Source organism: Rhizophagus irregularis, chromosome 23 (assembly GCF_026210795.1).
Source record: "Rhizophagus irregularis chromosome 23, complete sequence".
Classification (NCBI taxonomy): Eukaryota; Fungi; Glomeromycota; class Glomeromycetes; order Glomerales; family Glomeraceae; genus Rhizophagus; species Rhizophagus irregularis.
The window spans coordinates 2,318,077-2,337,255 of record NC_089451.1 but is presented as its reverse complement, the minus strand read 5'-3'; the positions used below and the strand labels follow the sequence as shown (position 1 = coordinate 2,337,255).

Below are 19,179 nucleotides of genomic sequence, written 5' to 3'. Positions count from 1 at the left end.
TATTAATTTTAAAAAAAATTTGATAGTTTAATTTTGAATATGAAAACACATGCCGTAATATGAAACCGTGACATGCTGCGCCAGATCTATTTCGTTACTGTGCACATTCCGATAGGCTAATCCAATTCCGATTAACGAAATTTTGTTTTATAATTTATTCCACTGTCATGGTAATTATTATCGGAAAATTTTAATAAAGAAAATAATATTGTTTTACAAATTTTTAATTCGAAGTACACTATCACTAACATCTGTCTATAAAAAAAATATTAATTCATAAAATTATTTTACATTATCTTATCATTCAAATAAACTGCTGTGCAGCGACGATTAGGAGCTGCGGAGCCGCCGTTACTCTGCGCCGCGCTTCGCACGTTGCGACGGCTCTATAATTTGTTGGATTAGCGCGGCTGTTCCATTCTCAGAAATGAAAGACCTGGTATAATTGGCGTTTGATTTTACTTTTCTTCTTCCGGAATACATGGAGATGAGGCCCAACGACAGGTGCGAATATGGCTACTGCTTACTAGTATAATTGGAATTGTAATTTTAGACGAAATAGTAGTAAACTTAAGTTAACTTACTGATTTTTTTTGTAATAATTCTATTTATAGCTGTAAAAAAAGTATATTATATAAATATTACATAAATATATCATATTTATATTTTTATCTCAGTTACCCTGCGGGATATAAAAATTGCATGAACGTCCCGTCAAACCAATAATAAATAATTATTTATTTACAGTTGTTTTCATAACTTACACCATACCGCTGTACTCGGGAATATAATGATATAATATTTATAATATAAAATCGATTCTCATACAAAAACCTATAAAAGTCATCAATCTTATAAGCGGACCTTCACATTACAATAATTAAAATATTTCATATGTATTATAATACATAAATAATCAAATTTATTTAATTCTCATATGTACAGTACTATTAATAAATATATTTATAAAAAAAAGTATCCACAGAAATATAAAAATAAAATAAGCTACAATAAATTTACAAAACTAATTTCTCCAATTTTTCTAATTTAAGTTTCAATTTTTTAACCTCAACTTTCAGTTAAATCTCTCAATTTCTCTAATTTAAGTTGAAATTTTTTAACTTCAATTTCTAACGTATTTTTAACTTCACAAATTTCTTCAAATTCATCAATTGAACTTTTGCCTTCATTTCTTTTAATTAAATATTCAATATTATTGCTAAATTCATTACTTACATTTTTAAAATCTTCCATAATTTTAATATTTTTTATCATTATTCCAATATTTCAGAATTGAAAATTTATCATAATCCATTCCCTTGTAAACACGTCTTGTAAATATAGATATTTCTTCAAAACCTTCATAAATAGCGCTCTTATCATCATCTTTTCTTGTATTATACCATTCTTCAAAATATTTAGCTTGACCAAAGTAATAAATATAATTCGGTTCAGGCTCAGGATTTCGAAAATTAATATGATACAATGCTTCATAATCTGCTATGTGATTTGCTCGATTTCTTAATAAAGTTTGTTTACCATTAGCTTCTGCTTTTTCATATGCACCACTAAAAATGCAAGCAAATAAAGAAAATGAATATTAAATTAGCTGTTCTTACTAAAGTAGTAAATAAAAAAGTCTTACCTCATAAAAGCAATTAAGATATTTTGTAAAACAATTACAAGGAATAAACTAGAAATAAAAGTATATACATCAATAACCCAGAAATCAAATTCATCCCTTTGAACCCAATCACCATTAATCCAAAAATATGCAGCTTCTATTGCTGTAAAAAAGGATGTAAACGGATTATCACTAGATGTGGGATCAAAATCTGATTTAAGTTCAATGTCAAGTGTTTCATTTGTTAAAGAATTTGTGGCTTTTCCACTATATGTGGAATCTTTGGTTTTAATATTCGTGGGTTCTCTGAGTAATACGAACCTGCATTTAATAAAATAAGGTAAATTAATCATAACTGATGATTAAATTTAAAACGAAAATAAACCAACATTGAGTTTTCATACATTGTATGTGCAAATCCACGACATAATAAATATAAATGCCAATATCTTTCAGGTGGGAAATAATATATTAATTAATATGCTTCATGAAAGAATAATATTTTTATCTAGACAAATAATGTATTTTTTACCTGATATTAAGCGAAGATACATAATCTATTAATATAATAAAAAAATTAGTTATAATAATTAATTAATTAATTTTATATAAAGGAAAAATGTCAATTGAAACTAAACTTACCAGTTCAACCCAAAGTAAGAAAATTGAGAATGATATACTCACAGTTAATCCAGTATCAACTTCTTTAGCGCTTCCAAAACCATCAGAAATTTGGAAATGTTTAAGCGTTAATGACATTATCGTTATAGAAAATATAATAGAGACTATATCAAAAAAGTTGTATATTTCTGAATACTTTTTTAATCCACGATAATGAAACTGTTTCACTTCAGTAATAAGTTGACAAAGTGCCAAATAATAAAATACAATAATTAACATCAATAGAAAATTGTGATCAATAATCGTGCTGTGACTTAAGTATGCCCAACTAACTAACATGAAACAAATGGCATAAATAAAAAATTGAAGGAAGAGAAAATACATGAAATTTTTTGCTTGTTTCCAATAAAAATCGATAATCACTTCAATTGCCGGATTGTTATAAATATCATCATTATTCTCATATAGTACCATTCTAGAAAAAGGACTTAGCCTATTCTTATCATTGGGACGAATCTTGTACGATCGTGGTATAAATAAAAATAAAAAAATGTTTAAAATAATTTTTTTACGACTATATTCTTTTGGAACTTTTGGAACTTTTGGAATGTCATTTATAGTAAAACCGGGAAGGGGAACCACACGTAAAGCTAATGGTGATTTTCCAAGAACATTATCATAATTTTCAACTTTTTCGAATATATAATCTTTGAGAGATTTGAATGGGATCCAAATCCAAAAATTGTAGCATTCAAGTTTATTAATCTCATTAATTTCTAGATTTTTGATCATTGGTCTGAATGCTCTAAATTTGATGCTATGATTGCGACTTTTTAGGTGTTCATTTGGAATAATTTCATCAGGATCTTGACCCGAAAAATGATTTTGATATAAAACATTTTCTAACAAATAATTTTCTGACATAATCGTCTATGTTACATATAAAAAAAGTTATAAATTACACAAACTCTCTGAACGAAAACAAGATTATAACAAAAAACGAACCGTAATTATATTTAAATAATAAAGGAATCGCCTTAGAAACAGTACACATCCAACCTGCATTATCTGTTGCATTTCTAGAATAATATTCCAAAAAATAAGCAACAACAATTGTATCTTTAAGTTCTCGACCTAATAAATAAAATCAAGTTATTTTAATCATGATAAATGATATAATTCGTAAAGTTAATAAGTTTAGAGACTTTACCTTTGCAATGATAAATTGCTAATTCCATATTATTTTCTGGTTTAATTTTTTCATTATCTATTAACGTATAATCTTTCTTTTCGCCAAAGTCAAGGTCATCATCTTTTAAAAACTTTTTTCCTGGCCATATTCTATTACATGGTATATGTCTGAGTTCATTATAAGCAATATCATTTTCAGAAGCTCCTTCTTTATCTCCAAATAATATAAATTTTATCAAGCGATCGCAATCGCCAAGTATTAAACTTTTCATAAGATTATGTCGAACATCCAATAATCTAAAATTTTCTGGTTCATATTTAGCAAATATCCGGATTATATGTTCAATATAGGTAACCATTTCCTCATACTTTTAATTAAAGAAATATTAATTGCATTATTTTTAAAATCAAAAAAAAGAAATTCAATAAATTCTTTTTATATTAACTTACTTTATGTATTTTACCGTAATTATCTGCTAAATATTTACATTTATAACGCTTATTTAAATGTTCTAATGTTTTACAAGCGTGTCTTACTGCATGAAATTTTTCAATAATATCTTGTCGTTTAATTACCTTTTCTTTTCTTTTCACCTTTACACTATCGTTAATTTTTTTTTTCTTAAATTCTATTTCATCTATTTCTTTATCTTCATCTATTACTATTTCGTGCTCGTTTTTTTTAAAAGCTTTATTATCATTTCTTTCATACCAATAAACCTTTAAATAAAAATCAATTATTTGTGATCCTTCATTTGATTCATAATTAAATGCTTCAACTCTTAACCTCGTTTTTTCTCTTTCTTGATTTATCGGGATACGATTTGTCCATATATATTCAAGAAATGGTTCTCCTTTGTTAGGAAGGTCATCTTTATTTTTTCTACTATCTTGGATTTGATGCCAAACTTGAACAGTTGATCTGCCGACAATAAGTTGTAAAGATTCTGTTTCTGTTTCTAATTTATTTTGATAGAGACAATATGAATTTCTTTCACAATTACCTAATACCCATGGTTCTCTGTCATTAACTATTGGCTTGAAATTTATATTTTTATCGTAATATATAGTATGATTTTCATCCGGTTTTCCATTTGGTTTTTTTCCAATATCTTTTTTTAAGTTTATATTTGGACATGCAGCTTTATTCAACTCTTCCTTTTCAGCTTTTTTCTTTTTGTCCTTTTTCTCTAATCCTTTTTTAACTTCTTTAAGGATCGATGAAACGTTTCCATAATTATCGATTTGTATAATATTCCCTGAAGTTCTAGCTAAACGAGTGTGAATATTTTCTACATTAGTAATTAGAAAATCGTCTAACTCTGTTAATTCATATTTTCCAGTATCATACAAATCCCAAACTATAAACTTCAGCTCTTTCTCTAAATCATTTCCCTCTTTCAGACCTTCACCTATTATAAGTAATCTATCATCACCATCAATAAATTCCAATAAATATATTCTTTCTATTTCATTAAATTTTTTTGATGCGATTTGTAAACCATTTTCCATTTGAAATAAACTAATAAATTTAAAATTAATTGTGAATTAAATTTTACGTCATTCGAAGATGATTGATAAATAAATGAAAACTACTTACTTTACAATATTAACTTGAGTAAAACAAAGTTGTAACCTACTAACTGAAAAGGTCTCATAATTATTGTATTGATTTACAATATTTTCAACTAGTCTTGCATCAGTTTCTAATTCCATTTTTTCCAGATCATATACTAAAAAGAAATAGGTGATATTAATATATTTTTAACATAATTATGATGAGATAAATAAATAAACAATTTTAAATATTTACCTTCAAGCGATTGCACGCCATTTTTATATTGTGCAACCAAAAAATAATTATTGTAAATATACGGGAGAAGTCGTTCCATCCAATCTGTACTTTCACTAGTATACCAATTCTTTAATTCACGTAATTTTTCATTCAATTTCAATCCCTCAATTTCGAAATTATATATCCCATGAAAATTCAAGATTATAAATCTTTTTAGTTGAGAATCGTTTGGTGACTTTAAATTGCTCTCATTTAAAACTTCTATATACATATTCCCGAAATTCCAAAAATGTGATAGGTAATAGCTTTCATAGTATGATATTTATAATTTTTATTTCTTTTTTCTAGTTCAAAGCGGTAGATCATTGTAGTTCCATTTCCCCGTGTACCCATCAGGTCCTTATCGATTATACGAGATACGGAGATATAAATGAAATATTTACATTTACTTTTCATGTCTTTTGTGTATAAATTCGATATATCGATAGACCATCCAAAATTTTCATCATTAGTCGATGTGGTTTCTTTTCCTTCGACAATTATAGTGTGTTGTCGTTCTTGAGATATAGTGAAATCACGGCCTATTTTAAATTGTTCAATCATTTCATAAATACTATCGGTGTTCTCCAACAACTTAATTTGAAGAGTTTCTAAATTAAAGAAAAAAAAAATATTAGCATTGGAATTATTTAATTTATGCAACAGCAAAAATGAAATAATGAATTAACCGGTATCGAATGTAGCGACAAATTTCCCATTTTGACAAATTGCGATATGATACTTGTTATCATTAGTAATACTACCATCAGAACTACTTGACCCATCTACATCACGATTATAGCTTAACTTGGTTTTATATTTATTGCTTTTAATAGATTTTGCATTCATGTATTTATTAAATGGTTCGGTAAAAGTGCCAACCTTTTCAACATCAGATTTAATAATTATGACTTCTTGTTCACGATCTATTGATTTCCTACTACAGTACTAGTATCAGGGTTATTACAGGTAAATTGTTATCATTTTCTTCATTAGCCATTTTCTTTTTTTTTATGATTCGTGAATATAAAATGAGAAAATTAAAGTGGGAGTCCTTATATATACATATTTTTTTTTCTTCGAGAAAAAATTTTTTCTTTGTCCTATTATTGTATAGAATAAATTTGGTATTATAACATGTGATCCCTCCTAAGAATCGATAACGTGCATGCAGGTGGGTCAAGTTTCACGTGCGTGACAAAAGTATCGGACTTGAGCCCAAATCCGCTGGGAATTGTTGAACAGTATGGCGCTTCAAGAAATCAGATTTAAATAGGTAGACTTTTAAAATTTAATTAGTTTTAATATGGAACTTTGTCTCATTTTAGTTAATTTAGTATTATCACATATATTTATATTTTAAACATTGTACTTTTCAACGAGAATTTGTCACAGTAACGATGATTACCTTGAATCAAATTTAATAGCGCTAACGATTAAATTTCTTTAAATTTATGTACATATATTCTAAAGATTAAACTGTACAGTATGTTTAGACGTTAGTGATTAAATCTATAAAAATAGATTTAAATTCCAACCGCGTATCAGGAAAGCATTTCCTCTTAAGAGTATAGCATGTGCAGCTTTTAAATAAAATTTTGAAAAAAATTTCTGTTTCATGAACTAAAAAAAAAATCATTTTAGAAATTTTAAAAACTCTAACATTGAAAATTTATATATATATAGTTATGCAGGTGCGTAGCAACGCACTTTCCTATATTATGTTATATGTAAAAGTTCAAATTAGTATTCTAAACTCTTTTATTCTGATGTGTAAAGTTGTAGAGCAGGCAAAATACGTATAGGACGTGACCTTAAAGGTTCTATAGTAAGTACATAAGGTTTGCAACAAGAAAAAATCGCAATTTAAATCACGGATCGATTTTGCAGATCATCACTTAATTGTTGAGAAAAGTTTGTTTTCGGACTTTTATCTAAAACTAAATTTTACAGGCAATTTATTAAGAATATCAGTTTTCTTTTAAATTTATATTGTTTGTTAATGCTATAAAAGTAAATACAAATAATAAGAAAATTTCAAAATTAAATTGTTTTTATATAATTTCAAATTTGACCATCCCCTTTTGCTGCGGGCATCCTATATATATTTATTTTTTGCGATCAATGTTCCATCAAGACACATGTCAAAGAAGTGCGTTTTAACCAGAAAGTGACAAACTACACGAAAGACTATATTATTCCTACAGCAAATTTATTTTTTTTTCGTTTATTTTCAACAATAAAAACGTAGGTTAACTGTTCGTATTACCTCAAGAAAAAGAAATTACGTCTAAAACAACCTTATGTTCATCGTTACTGATTCTCTAAAACTTTTTGCTGGATATTGTAAAGATCGATGGTAAAATTACCATACATAAATGCGGGATGAGGAAATGTAACCAGTGGAGTATATACTCCTGGTATTTGTGGATCATAAAACAAGTCGCTGATTGGAATAGTGACTTGATATACAGGATTGCCTAAAGCAACACACCCGGTAGGAATATTGCTACATTTTTGTACAGTCCCAAATTCCCACTATTATTTAAGAAACATTAGAAAAATGGAAATCCGCAAGATCTAAACAGTTTAAACTTACTTTCTGAGGTGCCATCCCCTGTCTCCACAACTTAGCCTAATATTTATCAAATCACAAAGTTTTTTAGATAAAATTATAAAATAATAAATGGTTAAAGATATATACCTTCATTCTTCGATTAAATCTTCCTAGTGGATCTCGTGTTGTACGTAATTCATATAGCTTTATACCTAAAACACACCTAACATATGGTTGAGTCATCCAGAGTGCACATTTATTCTTCCAATAAGCAACATTTTGGCCAACTGCAACCTCACAAATTATTCTAGCGTGAGAATGCCCCTACAAAATTATAAATCTTAGAAAATTGTATTAAAAAAGATATGATAATATACATAAAATTTCAAAGTACACGTATATCGCATGGGGGTGGTCCAAGACCAGGAATGGGTGGGTCTGGAACATACGACTTAGCCGGGTACACCGCTACGTCTGCTGCTATTTTAACCCCATTTCCAGCTGGTGAAAAATGGACTATAAAAACATAAATTATTAGGAAATTAATTACAAGTCAGATCAAGCAAGTTTAGAATTCACTTACATGCATCTCCACAAACGTCTATTGCTGGGTTCCAGACATTATTTCCATTAGGAAGATTAAAGTATCTCTGCAATAGTGAGGCAGTAGCAGCATGTTCTCTTGAGCTCATATCAACGATAGATACTTCACCATTATTATATTCAAACTTGTATCCGGACGATTCGTTACTATCAAGAAAATGGTTGTAGTTTTTTACCGATATATTTTGACCGATACTGATTGGTAAACTGCAAATATGGAAGTTAACATTGAGTTGAACTTGAAATAACTTGTGCGATACCTTACTCACTCATCAAATCCAATAGAACCTTTTGGTAATTTTGGAATTTTAAATTTCTCGTCAAACTTTCTTTTTAAATTTTGAAACATTTTGAAATATTTCTTTGTAGAAATAGAAAATATTTTGTATCTAAAAAAATTATAATGCTTAGTATTATAAATTATAATGATAAATGTGATCCGATTTCGCATCAATTGCAAAACTATTTCTAAAAATAAATTCGTAATTGTATCCTTAATATTTTAAGTTGATCCAATTTTGCATCAGTATTTGATAATTTTAAGGGATTTTAAGGGGGAATCTTAACTCTCAGGATAATATCCTAGACCCCGAATTTGATTGGTTCAATGATCTCAGCCAAATACAGAATACGCTAGATAGTTAGCGTTTTATATATTATTTATATTTATATATTTATATATATATTTATATTGATAGTGATAGTGATATTGAATTGATATTAAGTTGATATTGATATTGATATTGAGTTAATAGTGGTCATTTATATAGGAAAAAAAAAAAAATTTTTTTCGATCATGATCTACGGATTATACTTTGAGCATATCGGAATAAAAAATATATATATATATTCAGTTTACTCCAATAATTTCGAAAACCAAATTTTTCATTTTTAATGAAACGTTACGTTAATTAAAGTTTCGTTTTTATTATTTTTGTAAGTTTCCAGTCTTCTCTACTACCATTTTGAAATTAAGCTTCATTCTTTACTAACGTTCATTTTTATATTTTGTAGGTCCAGAACGCTGAAGGTACAAGTTCTGGCCTTCATTTCAAAGTTAGTTCGAAAAAAAAAAAAAATTTTTTTAATGAACTCTGGATTTTTATTTTCGAAGGTAAAAAAAACTTAGAAATTTATTTTTTTATTTTTTTCGTTTATTTAACGAAACGGTTTGTAGCAAAAATGCAAAAAAATTTCCTGATCAAAATGAAGTACTCTTTTTTGTAGGTACCGGAAACCATTCTAGTCTTCAATTTCGAAGGTAAAAAAAACTTCGAAAAAATTGTAAAAAATGGTCTTTTTAATGAAACGTTTACTAACGTTTCGATTTTCTTTCTTTGTAGGTCCATGGTTTCCCGTTAAATTCTTAGATAGAATTTGTAGTTATCCTTTGTTCTTTTAATTTTTTTAGATAAGAAAAGGGCGAATTTTCAGTCTCATCAAGTCAAAAGCCGAACTTGAAGAACTTTCAGAGAACCAAGAGGGGAAAAGGTGTTTGGATATATGGGAAACCCAGTGGGGTTCTTTCAAATTTATTTTTTAATGAATCTAACGCTTCATTCATTCTTTTTTTTTTAGACGAGTGTCAGAGCGGGATTTTAAGTTGAAACTCAGAACTCGACAATTATCTGGACGAGGGATTTTAGTGAGAGATCGATCAAGCTTTTTTTAGTATATTTTTTTTATTTTTCTTTTTTTAAGACGGTTTCTTCAAATATCTATGGACGTGGATTTTGGTAAAGTGAAAATATTTATCTTTTTTCTTAGGGACTGGATCATTGGACGCGTAGAATGTTGACAAATGAAAATATATTCAATTTTTTAACTACTAGAACTATTTTAGAAGAAACTTCACGGAAAGAGCGGTTAGAAATACTCTAGAAAGGAATTATGAGGCCATGCGTAAAATTTCGGAAGGAAAAAAAATTTTTCCTTTATCGAAACATTTTATTAACCTTTGACACGTAGATTTTTGTAAGAATATTTGGAATTTTTTTTTAAAAATTTTTTGTTTTATCAAAACATTTTATTAATATTTCGATTTTTTCCTCTTTTTCTTTTTTTTAATGAAGCATTTGTTATTCTCTTCTTTTCGTAGATCTACGCGTTCCTGGATAGCTCCTGGAAGGAACTTTGAAGGTATCCTTCGAAGTTCTTTAATTTTTTTTTCTTTTATAATGAAACGTTGATTAACGTTTCGTTCTCATCTTTTTATTAGGTTTGGACTCTTCCTGTAAAAAAAGGTAATACTTCGAAATTTTCTTTTTTTTACTTTATTTTAACTACCATTTTACTAACGTTCGTTTATTTTTTCCATTTGGATCCTGGTTCTCATTTAGAAGGATTTTGAAAGCATCTATTTTGTCAGTTGTTTGTTGGAATCGAACCAACTGGAGCAATGTCCAAACCATTAACAACATCATATAATTTTGCAGTAAAGAGAAGTTTTAGAAGTTTGAATAATAGTGTATTTAATAAATAGTGTAGTTAATTGATTTTTGTACCATTTATTTGTAAATGTTGTAAATGCTTTTAATAAATAAAATAGTTGATGTTAGTTATCATTAAAATAATGTAAAGTTTATATTAGCCATTGCAGATTTAATATTTTAATAAATAAAATTTTCGCAGAATTTTTACATTTTGAAAATTTTTTTTTTCGAATTACTGCGCCAGCAGAACATCGCTAAAAAACGTGAGAGCTTAAAAATTATTTATCGCTTAATTTGGTAATTTTGTACGATACTAATGCAAAAATTCCAATTGATATGAATTATTTTATCGAAATTTTTATTGTCTGAAGAGCCAAAGTTCAATAGGTTCATTTGTTTTTTCGATCATGATCTGCAGATCAGCTGAATTTTCATTTGAAGTGCGAACAGGTAAAAGCGATTTACAATTAGATAATATTTCAATAGGTCATATATGTAAAATATTACAACAAAGTTTATATAATTGTTCTGTTAATCCTGATCCTTGGGAATCAATTATTTCGAGAATTAGTTTCGATGTTTCTGATACTGTTCTTAAAGCTATTGAAGTTTTATTATTTTTATTTTTATTTTATTTTTATCTTATTTGCTGCCAAAAAATTAATTATGATTATTAGAAGAAATAAATTGTATTAATTTTTAAATTTATCCAATAAAGAATTTAATTTTAATAATATCATATGGTTATTGTTTGTTATGAATTATTTAAGAAATTTATATCATAATAAATTATGCAAGGTATAATATTCACACGTTAAAAGTCAGGTACAATTATTTTATTGCATATCTGATATTATACTTTAAAGATTGTATAAAATTTTTAAAAGCTGCCTTAATTAATTATTTAACAATATTATAAATAAAAATTTCTTTTTTTAAAAACTGAATTGGGTTTAAGTAATATTAACAATTTTCACGTGTAAATGTGTTAATTTAAATGAATACGAATTTTGTATTAAAAAATTTGATCGCTGATCACTCCTGAAGTGTATTACGAATTAAGTATCGTATTCATACAATTAGAAATTTAAAGAAGTGAAAATTCTTTAATTATAAAGGTTGAAAATAAAATTACTAAATGTAAACTAATAAGTCAAGAAATCTTAGGGGATGGCCAGAAATGACGTAATTTAAATTTTAGGATTTTTGACCCCCCCCTCCCCATGTCATCATTCATTTTAGGAAATGTAAAATTAAAACATAATTCTGGCTAGAATTATATTAACTACAAGTGTCTAAAAATGGAAGATGTGTAACATCATCATGGTCTTAACCCCCCTCCCCCCCTTAGGAAATGACGTCATTTCTGGCAGTCCCCTTATTAAAAAAAAAAGTAGATTAACTTAATAAGTTAATTGTCCATTACTTATTAGTATTAGTAAAAATTTCGGTTTCCGGTACTAAAAATAATCAATTTTCTAAAATCATTAGACAAATTTAGATGACCGCGCGGAGTTTGTGAATTTGTGACTTGTGAGAAAAAATTATTTGTCAGTCACGTGCCCGAGAAGTTTAGATCAACTAAAATTCACGTGACAATTTTTTGTCGCCCATGTCACATTGTCACACGTCACACCTCCGTTTTTGTTTTGTGGGCGCGGTTTCTATTCATTCTATTCATGCACGAATGTCGTAAACTGTATAAATAAATTTCACGTGATCATATAAAACCGCCATTTTTTACACATTGCCAAACATTCATGCATTTTTTGTACATGTTACTATTGTCTTATTAGCAAATGGATCCAAATTTGTTCGTTCCCGACTATTAAAAAAAAAAAGTTATGATAGGTATCACCAAATTATTGTATTTAAAGTTTCAAAACATTAAAAAATTTTTTTTTTATTTCTTTAAAACTTTAAAACAAAATTCACGAAAAGGCGACATTTTTTTAATGCGCTTTTACAAACCTTATTTAAAAAATGTCTCAATATGATGAAGAAAAAGATAACTTTGAAACTAAGATATCAATAGATAATGGAGTACGAGAGATAGCATTTATTAAAAGTGATGCTAAAAAGAATGTTTTTAAAGAAATAAAGGATATAAACAAATTTATAAAATCTGTTAATAATAGACAATATTCGAGTAAGAACTCATTAGTTTGTGATAACGATATCACTAATAAAAAGGAAGTTTATCAAATTGCCATTTCTAAAAATGGAAAATTTGTTGCTACATTTGATTCAGGTAAAATTTTATTATTTCGTATTTGCTGTTACAGAAAAATAAATAATTTTAAATAAAATTATTTCATAATTATCACGAATTAGCAAACCTTCGAATTAAAATATTGGAAAACACTGATTGTCGTCCATTCAAAATCGGAAAGAAGAAAGATATGGAACTCAATAACGATAATAATTCTGATAGAATTAAAAAGACAATCGTACATTTTAAATTGAAAACTGATCTTACTATTGATAAGTTTTATAGCGAAGGTTTCATCCCTCCTTTATTTAATGGTTCTTCAAGCAATGATGATGATAAAAAATTTCGATGGTCTTTCGATATATCGAATGTATGCATGAATGAAAATAAACATTTTATTTATGTTGCCATATCTTGCATAGTTGACGATGATATGAGGAGAACGATAGATGGGAAAGAGAAAAAAAAAGGAACTACCGTCATTTATTCAATTGAACTGATAAAAAATAATCAAGAAAATTATGTTTTAAATAAAAATACTGATACTTTTTATCAAATACATGAAATTTCAGGAATATGTAGATTTGCAGAAATATTTGAAAACAAAGTTTCTGATAACGAATTCTTTGTTTTAAAAAGATTCATAATATTTAATTTTTATGGTATCCATAGTTTCAGCCGTAAGGATAGTTTTAAATTGGATATGACATTTAATTATCCAAAAAATATCAGACGTGAATTAGATTCATTAGATCCTTCAGAAATATATAATTGCATCAGTATACTTTATTCTTGTATTTGTGGTAAATATTTTCTAGTTGAACAATATAAAAATAATGTACAATTACTTGAAGGTAATTAATAATTTTATGATTATTATCAAATTTATACGTTATAATCAAATTAATATGTTTTTTTAATTTTTTAGTTTATGATCTAACGACAATGAAATTAGATACTATCACAAAAAGGGTCGAAAAAAGTCAGGATAAGCTCTTAAGACGGTACAATAGAAATGTTTACTCAATCAGTATGAATAAATCACAACTCTGCTTTACACGAGGACTTAGATCTGTCAAGTGAGTAATTGTCAGACTTACATTTTGATAAAGTTAATTTCGTATAAATATATCCAATCGACTAAAATTTATTATCTCTACTTTCTTGAGGTTATATTTTATGGAAAATGGTTTGGAAGTCACTTCAAAGAAATTTAATAAATTAGAAAAAATTCATTCATTAGAATTCATTGAAAACGATAGGAAAATACTTGTGATAGGTGAAACTCAGAATAAAAAACTGAAATATATAATCTGGGACATTTACAATAATGAAGAAACAAAGCCGACATCGTTAGATAAATTTCTTACAATAAATAATTTTGGTAAACGTTTAGCCGGGTCTCCGGGAAATCTTTTACAAGTCAATGATGAAGGAAATGTTATATCGATTCTTAAATGGATCGAGAAATCATTAAAACTAAACCAAGAAAAAAATGTTGAAAAGAAATTTCCTCCTCAAGATTTAAAACACTTTAAAGACAAAAAACCGGATGGAAGTTTGGATAAAAGGCATATTATATATTATAATAAAAATATAAACCCAGATTTCAAATCAATAGTTTCTGAGAAAGAGCCATGGGTGTTAGGTGATTACGATAGACATTCTTATTGCCTTCATCAAAATAAAAATGGATCAGAGATAGATACTTTACAACTTATAGTCGGTAGATCCACTGTTCAAATTTGGCATCAGGTCCGAGATGACAGTAAGCCTAGAGATGAACTTCCTAACAAAGGAGAACCATTTCTTGAATATATATGGACGAATGGTATTCCAGTAAATCAAGAAAGGAAAAAAACAAGATTACGGATAGAAACCTTTAAATATGGATCGAATGATGATAAATCAAAGTTAACCGATTTCTATTTGAAAGTTTATTGGTACGAAAGAGCTTCAAAAAAAGTGGATGAAAAAGAACTCGAGAAAATAATAGTAGAAGATAATAAAATAATTGATAAATTGGAAAATAAAGTGGACAAAAAGGTAATAATGGAAACGGAAAATAACAATGAGGAGGGAGTAGGAAGGAGGGAAAAAGTAATTCGGTGTCAAGACGTTATTGATAAAATTAGTGCAATCAGGTGTGCATGTAAAGCATTGGAATATATTAATAAACGTACGAAGTTTCTTGTAAATTATGTTAAAGAACATCGCGTAAGTGTTTACTGTATGATTAGCTGATTAAATATACTCTTAACGAAAAAGAATTAGATTAATATTTATTTCTTATTTCTTTTAATAAAGTGCGAGGAAATAGTGGCATATATTAATCATATAATATGCAGATTTATTAAATGCAAGCCTGAAGATTATAAATTGTTAGATGTCCGATACAATGTTATGAAAAATTTAATTCTTGGTGATTGTGATCATTTGATAAAATTTACATTATTCGAAAACAATGACGAGGATAAAAAAGCTACTAAGTTACATATACCGAGGAATATGTTCTGGAAAAAAGGAAAGTTTATTGACGATGATACTAAAAATGATGAAATAACGAACGTTATGGAATTAGCAATTCATCATTGCAAAGGTAAATTTTAACTAGCTATAAGCATTAGCATTGTGTTCATCCGGCAATTAACTAATTACCTTTTTCTATAATATAGGACGTGAAATAAAGGATACTATCATTGTTGCTTATCTTTTGGAATATTATTCTAGACATGCAACGGATTATGCTGGTTGGATGAGTACCGTTTCTAAGGCGCTTCCTCTATTATTTAAATACAATTACGGTTGTTATTCCATCCTAATTTTGTTATTAAAAAACGATTTGAAACTTACTAATTTTTATATTTATAACAGATGATTGTGTTACAAAATTGTTTCGTAAAGAATGTTTTGCAAACCAAAATTACTTTTCAGCACAGGATCCCTATAATATTATTCCAGAGGAATATCAAGAAAGACGTAATCATAATATTAAATTTAGAGCCTTCGGGGTCAATCTGCGGTCTAATGAATATAAGTGGTACGGCGGGATTTTGAAATCACTAGAATCTCTCAAAATTAAAACGTATAAATTTTTCGGAGAACTTGATAATAATGATGTTGAGAAGAAACCATTGGCTTTACGAGTGGTTCCACTTCCTGAATTTACCACAAATAGGATTAATCAACAGGAAGAAGTGGAGTGTAATATTATTTTAAAAATTATTTATTCCTTTTTTATACCACGGTGGTATAAAATTGGTCGGGACGAGAAGCATAAGTTGAGTCCTTTTTCCAGAGTAGTGTATTACGAAAATAATGATGATATTTATGATAACCCAGCAACCGAAGCGATTATCGATTTTCGTTGGAAAAAAGCAAAAAATTTCTTTTTTCTCCTTTTTCTCAGATTTCTTCTTTTTATCTTTTGTTTTGGATTGATTAATGCGGCATACTTGGATCATGGCACTATTATAAATGTAGAATTCTTAGTTTTATTAATTATTATATTCTACTATTTAGCAGCTTTTTTATTTATCACTGAAGTTATACAGTTATTCTATCATGGACCCAGAAAATATTTTGGTGACATATATAATATTTTTGATATAATTTCGATTATACTTCCTATAATAGTAATGTCAATAATGCTTAGGGATTTTCATTATTCTAATGGCTTTGGAAATGTTGAGATAATTGACACTAAATTAATTGTGTGGATGTCTGTGACGATTTTTTTTCTTTGGATGGAAGCGGTTAGTTTTTTATTTTGCAAAATTTTGTATGTTAGTCTATTAATAATGTGACATAACATAATTACTTTTCTATAATTTTAGATTTCATATCTCCGTTTAATACCAAGTAAATATAAATTGATTCTTTACAGAAATGATGAATAATTACTAATGGCCATTTACATTTTTTTTTAATAGATATCGCTACCTACATTTACTATGTTAAAATAATTACTAAAGCAGTATTTCCGTTTCTTTTGTTTAACATTGTCGTAATAATGGCATTTGCTCATACAATGTAACAACTTTCAAAGAGTTTATGTGTTTTCTAGTTAATTTGCATTTAATTTAAATGTAAAATAACAAAAAATCTTTTATTTATAGGCTTATTTTGCTTAAAGAAACAAAGAATATTGAAACTAAAGATACAACATTTAGCGGAACTGCTACAAATCCTGTAAACGGTCAAGAACTTGATGTCAAAATGAAAGCTGATTTTCATCCTGATGACATGAACGATAATCCATTTTCATACTTTCCTACAGCAATAGTGGCTACATATTATTGGCTTAATGGTGATTTTATTCAAAGGGACGAATTTGATTTTTGGGCTGTTGAAGTTCTTTCTTTGATTGCTAGTATCCTTCTTGTAACCATTTTGCAAAATATGTTGATTGCTTTTATGGGGTAAGACTTTTTAAATATTATAAATTTTATTTTTTTTTTCTCTTTCTTCCTCTTTATTTAAACTATTTATTCTTTAAATATTTTAGTGGTGTGTATCAAAAAGCAGAAACTAAAGGTAGACAAGCTTTATTAAGATTTAGAGCAAATCAAATTGCAAATTATGAAGCATTACATCATTATAATTTCTGGCCTTACGAACCTGATCCAAAATATATTTATTATGTCAGTCAATCAAAAATTTTTGTAGAATGGTATAATAGTAGAAAAAATGATCAAGATCCTATTTATAGTGATTTTGAAAACAAATCAACTTACACAAAACATGTATTTGAAGAAAAAAATTATGATATTCATTCAATTTGGGATTATGAAGAAGATAATAAGATGAAAATTAATAAAAATGATGATAAAAATAAAAATGTTAAACAAAAGAATAAAGTTGATAATATTGAGAAGGAAATTAAAAATGATGATAATATCAAAGATATTAAGAAGGATATTAAAGATGATGATATTGAAGCTATCAAAGAAGATATTAAAAAGATTGGAATTGAAAATATGAAAAATATGAATGATATCATTGGCAGATTGCTTAAAACTCTTAATTAAACATTCTTAATTTATTTATCAGTTATTTTTTATGTTTATTTCTGGTTTAGTTATTTCTTATAGAATGTATTGATTTTGATTTTTCACTTTAAAAAAAATATATTAAAATCTTAATAAATTTTCTCTTGAATTAAGTCAAGATTTTATATTGAAATTTTTAATATTTAATTGGACATTATAATTGGAATTGGTCAAATATAAAATAATATTATTGTCCCTTGATTTGAACTTGAATATAGGAAACCAAATTTCTTAATAAAATCTTGTAATAACTCCATTAATTTGAAATAATTTGATTTATCAATCGTAAATAAATTTAGAGTTAGACTATATATACTATATATACATGAAGTAATAAATAAACTTTGGAGTTTGTCACGATAAAATGATAGAATGATCATTATATTTAGTCATGTTACATTAATGTAGTATTCTCTTTTTCCTAATATTAACTTATCTACCTTTATAATCAAATATATGAGACCCAGATTTTTAATTACTAAACCTCTTTTTACAACATTTATAATAACCACATTCTGCCTGAGCTTAGATAGGATGGTCGGCATTTACAATATGAATTATTATAATGTTCACATCAAAGTTGAATCTGTTTTACAAAATAAAAACAATAAAAGAATATTATAAAATGATAAAATGATAAAATGATTATATACGCTTTTTCTTACTTTAATGTTATGTCCTTCGGGATTGTTTTCTTGATTTTTAAGCTCATTATTACAAATTCTTCTTCAGAGTTACATTTTTCAGTTTCATCTGGCCTTTCAAGTTCTTTAAGTGGCTTATCTACAAAAACTTCTCAAAAGTCAGTGAAAGTGCCCGGTGTTGAAAGCGTATGTTGTCGTCCAAAATGTTGTATAGTCACGTAAACGGGGTTGCAAAAGCTGAATAAGGACTGGAGGATACCACCCAGTACAACCTACCTTCAGGCTTGTTTTCTTCAGAGTTACGTTTTTAGGTTTTGAGTTCTTTCAATGGCTTATCTACAAAAACTTCTCAAAAGTCAGTGAAAGTGCCCGGTGTTGAAAGCGTATGTTGTTGTCCAAAATGTTGTATA

The 19,179-nt window shown here is 27.3% G+C and overlaps 3 protein-coding genes across 3 annotated transcripts; 1 reads left to right on the top strand and 2 right to left on the bottom strand.

Moving 5' to 3' along the window:
- Positions 1-1,258: 1,258 nt before the first annotated feature.
- OCT59_015487 (uncharacterized protein) lies at positions 1,259-6,119 on the bottom strand (the record flags this gene model as incomplete). The annotated part of the gene is made up of 12 exons (XM_066140039.1): positions 1,259-1,568; positions 1,646-1,945; positions 2,010-2,073; positions 2,157-2,181; positions 2,267-3,162; positions 3,251-3,379; positions 3,456-3,804; positions 3,887-4,958; positions 5,037-5,169; positions 5,250-5,492; positions 5,681-5,881; positions 5,960-6,119. The coding sequence occupies 12 exons, from the start codon at positions 6,117-6,119 to the stop codon at positions 1,259-1,261; spliced, it is 3,882 nt and encodes a 1,293-aa protein (XP_066002858.1).
- A 1,464-nt stretch (positions 6,120-7,583) lies between these two features.
- On the bottom strand, positions 7,584-8,779 carry OCT59_015486 (uncharacterized protein; the record flags this gene model as incomplete). Its single annotated transcript, XM_066140038.1, has 6 exons — positions 7,584-7,808; positions 7,870-7,905; positions 7,975-8,151; positions 8,222-8,343; positions 8,411-8,637; positions 8,700-8,779. 6 exons carry the CDS (start codon positions 8,777-8,779, stop codon positions 7,584-7,586), a joined length of 867 nt encoding a protein of 288 aa, XP_066002857.1.
- Positions 8,780-12,845: 4,066 nt separating this feature from the next.
- Positions 12,846-18,104, top strand: OCT59_015485 (uncharacterized protein; the record flags this gene model as incomplete). Its single annotated transcript, XM_025330211.2, has 11 exons — positions 12,846-13,113; positions 13,197-13,928; positions 14,003-14,153; positions 14,244-15,291; positions 15,382-15,673; positions 15,750-15,878; positions 15,949-16,829; positions 16,911-16,935; positions 17,007-17,106; positions 17,193-17,495; positions 17,582-18,104. The coding sequence occupies 11 exons, from the start codon at positions 12,846-12,848 to the stop codon at positions 18,102-18,104; spliced, it is 4,452 nt and encodes a 1,483-aa protein (XP_025182563.1).
- Positions 18,105-19,179: the final 1,075 nt, after the last annotated feature.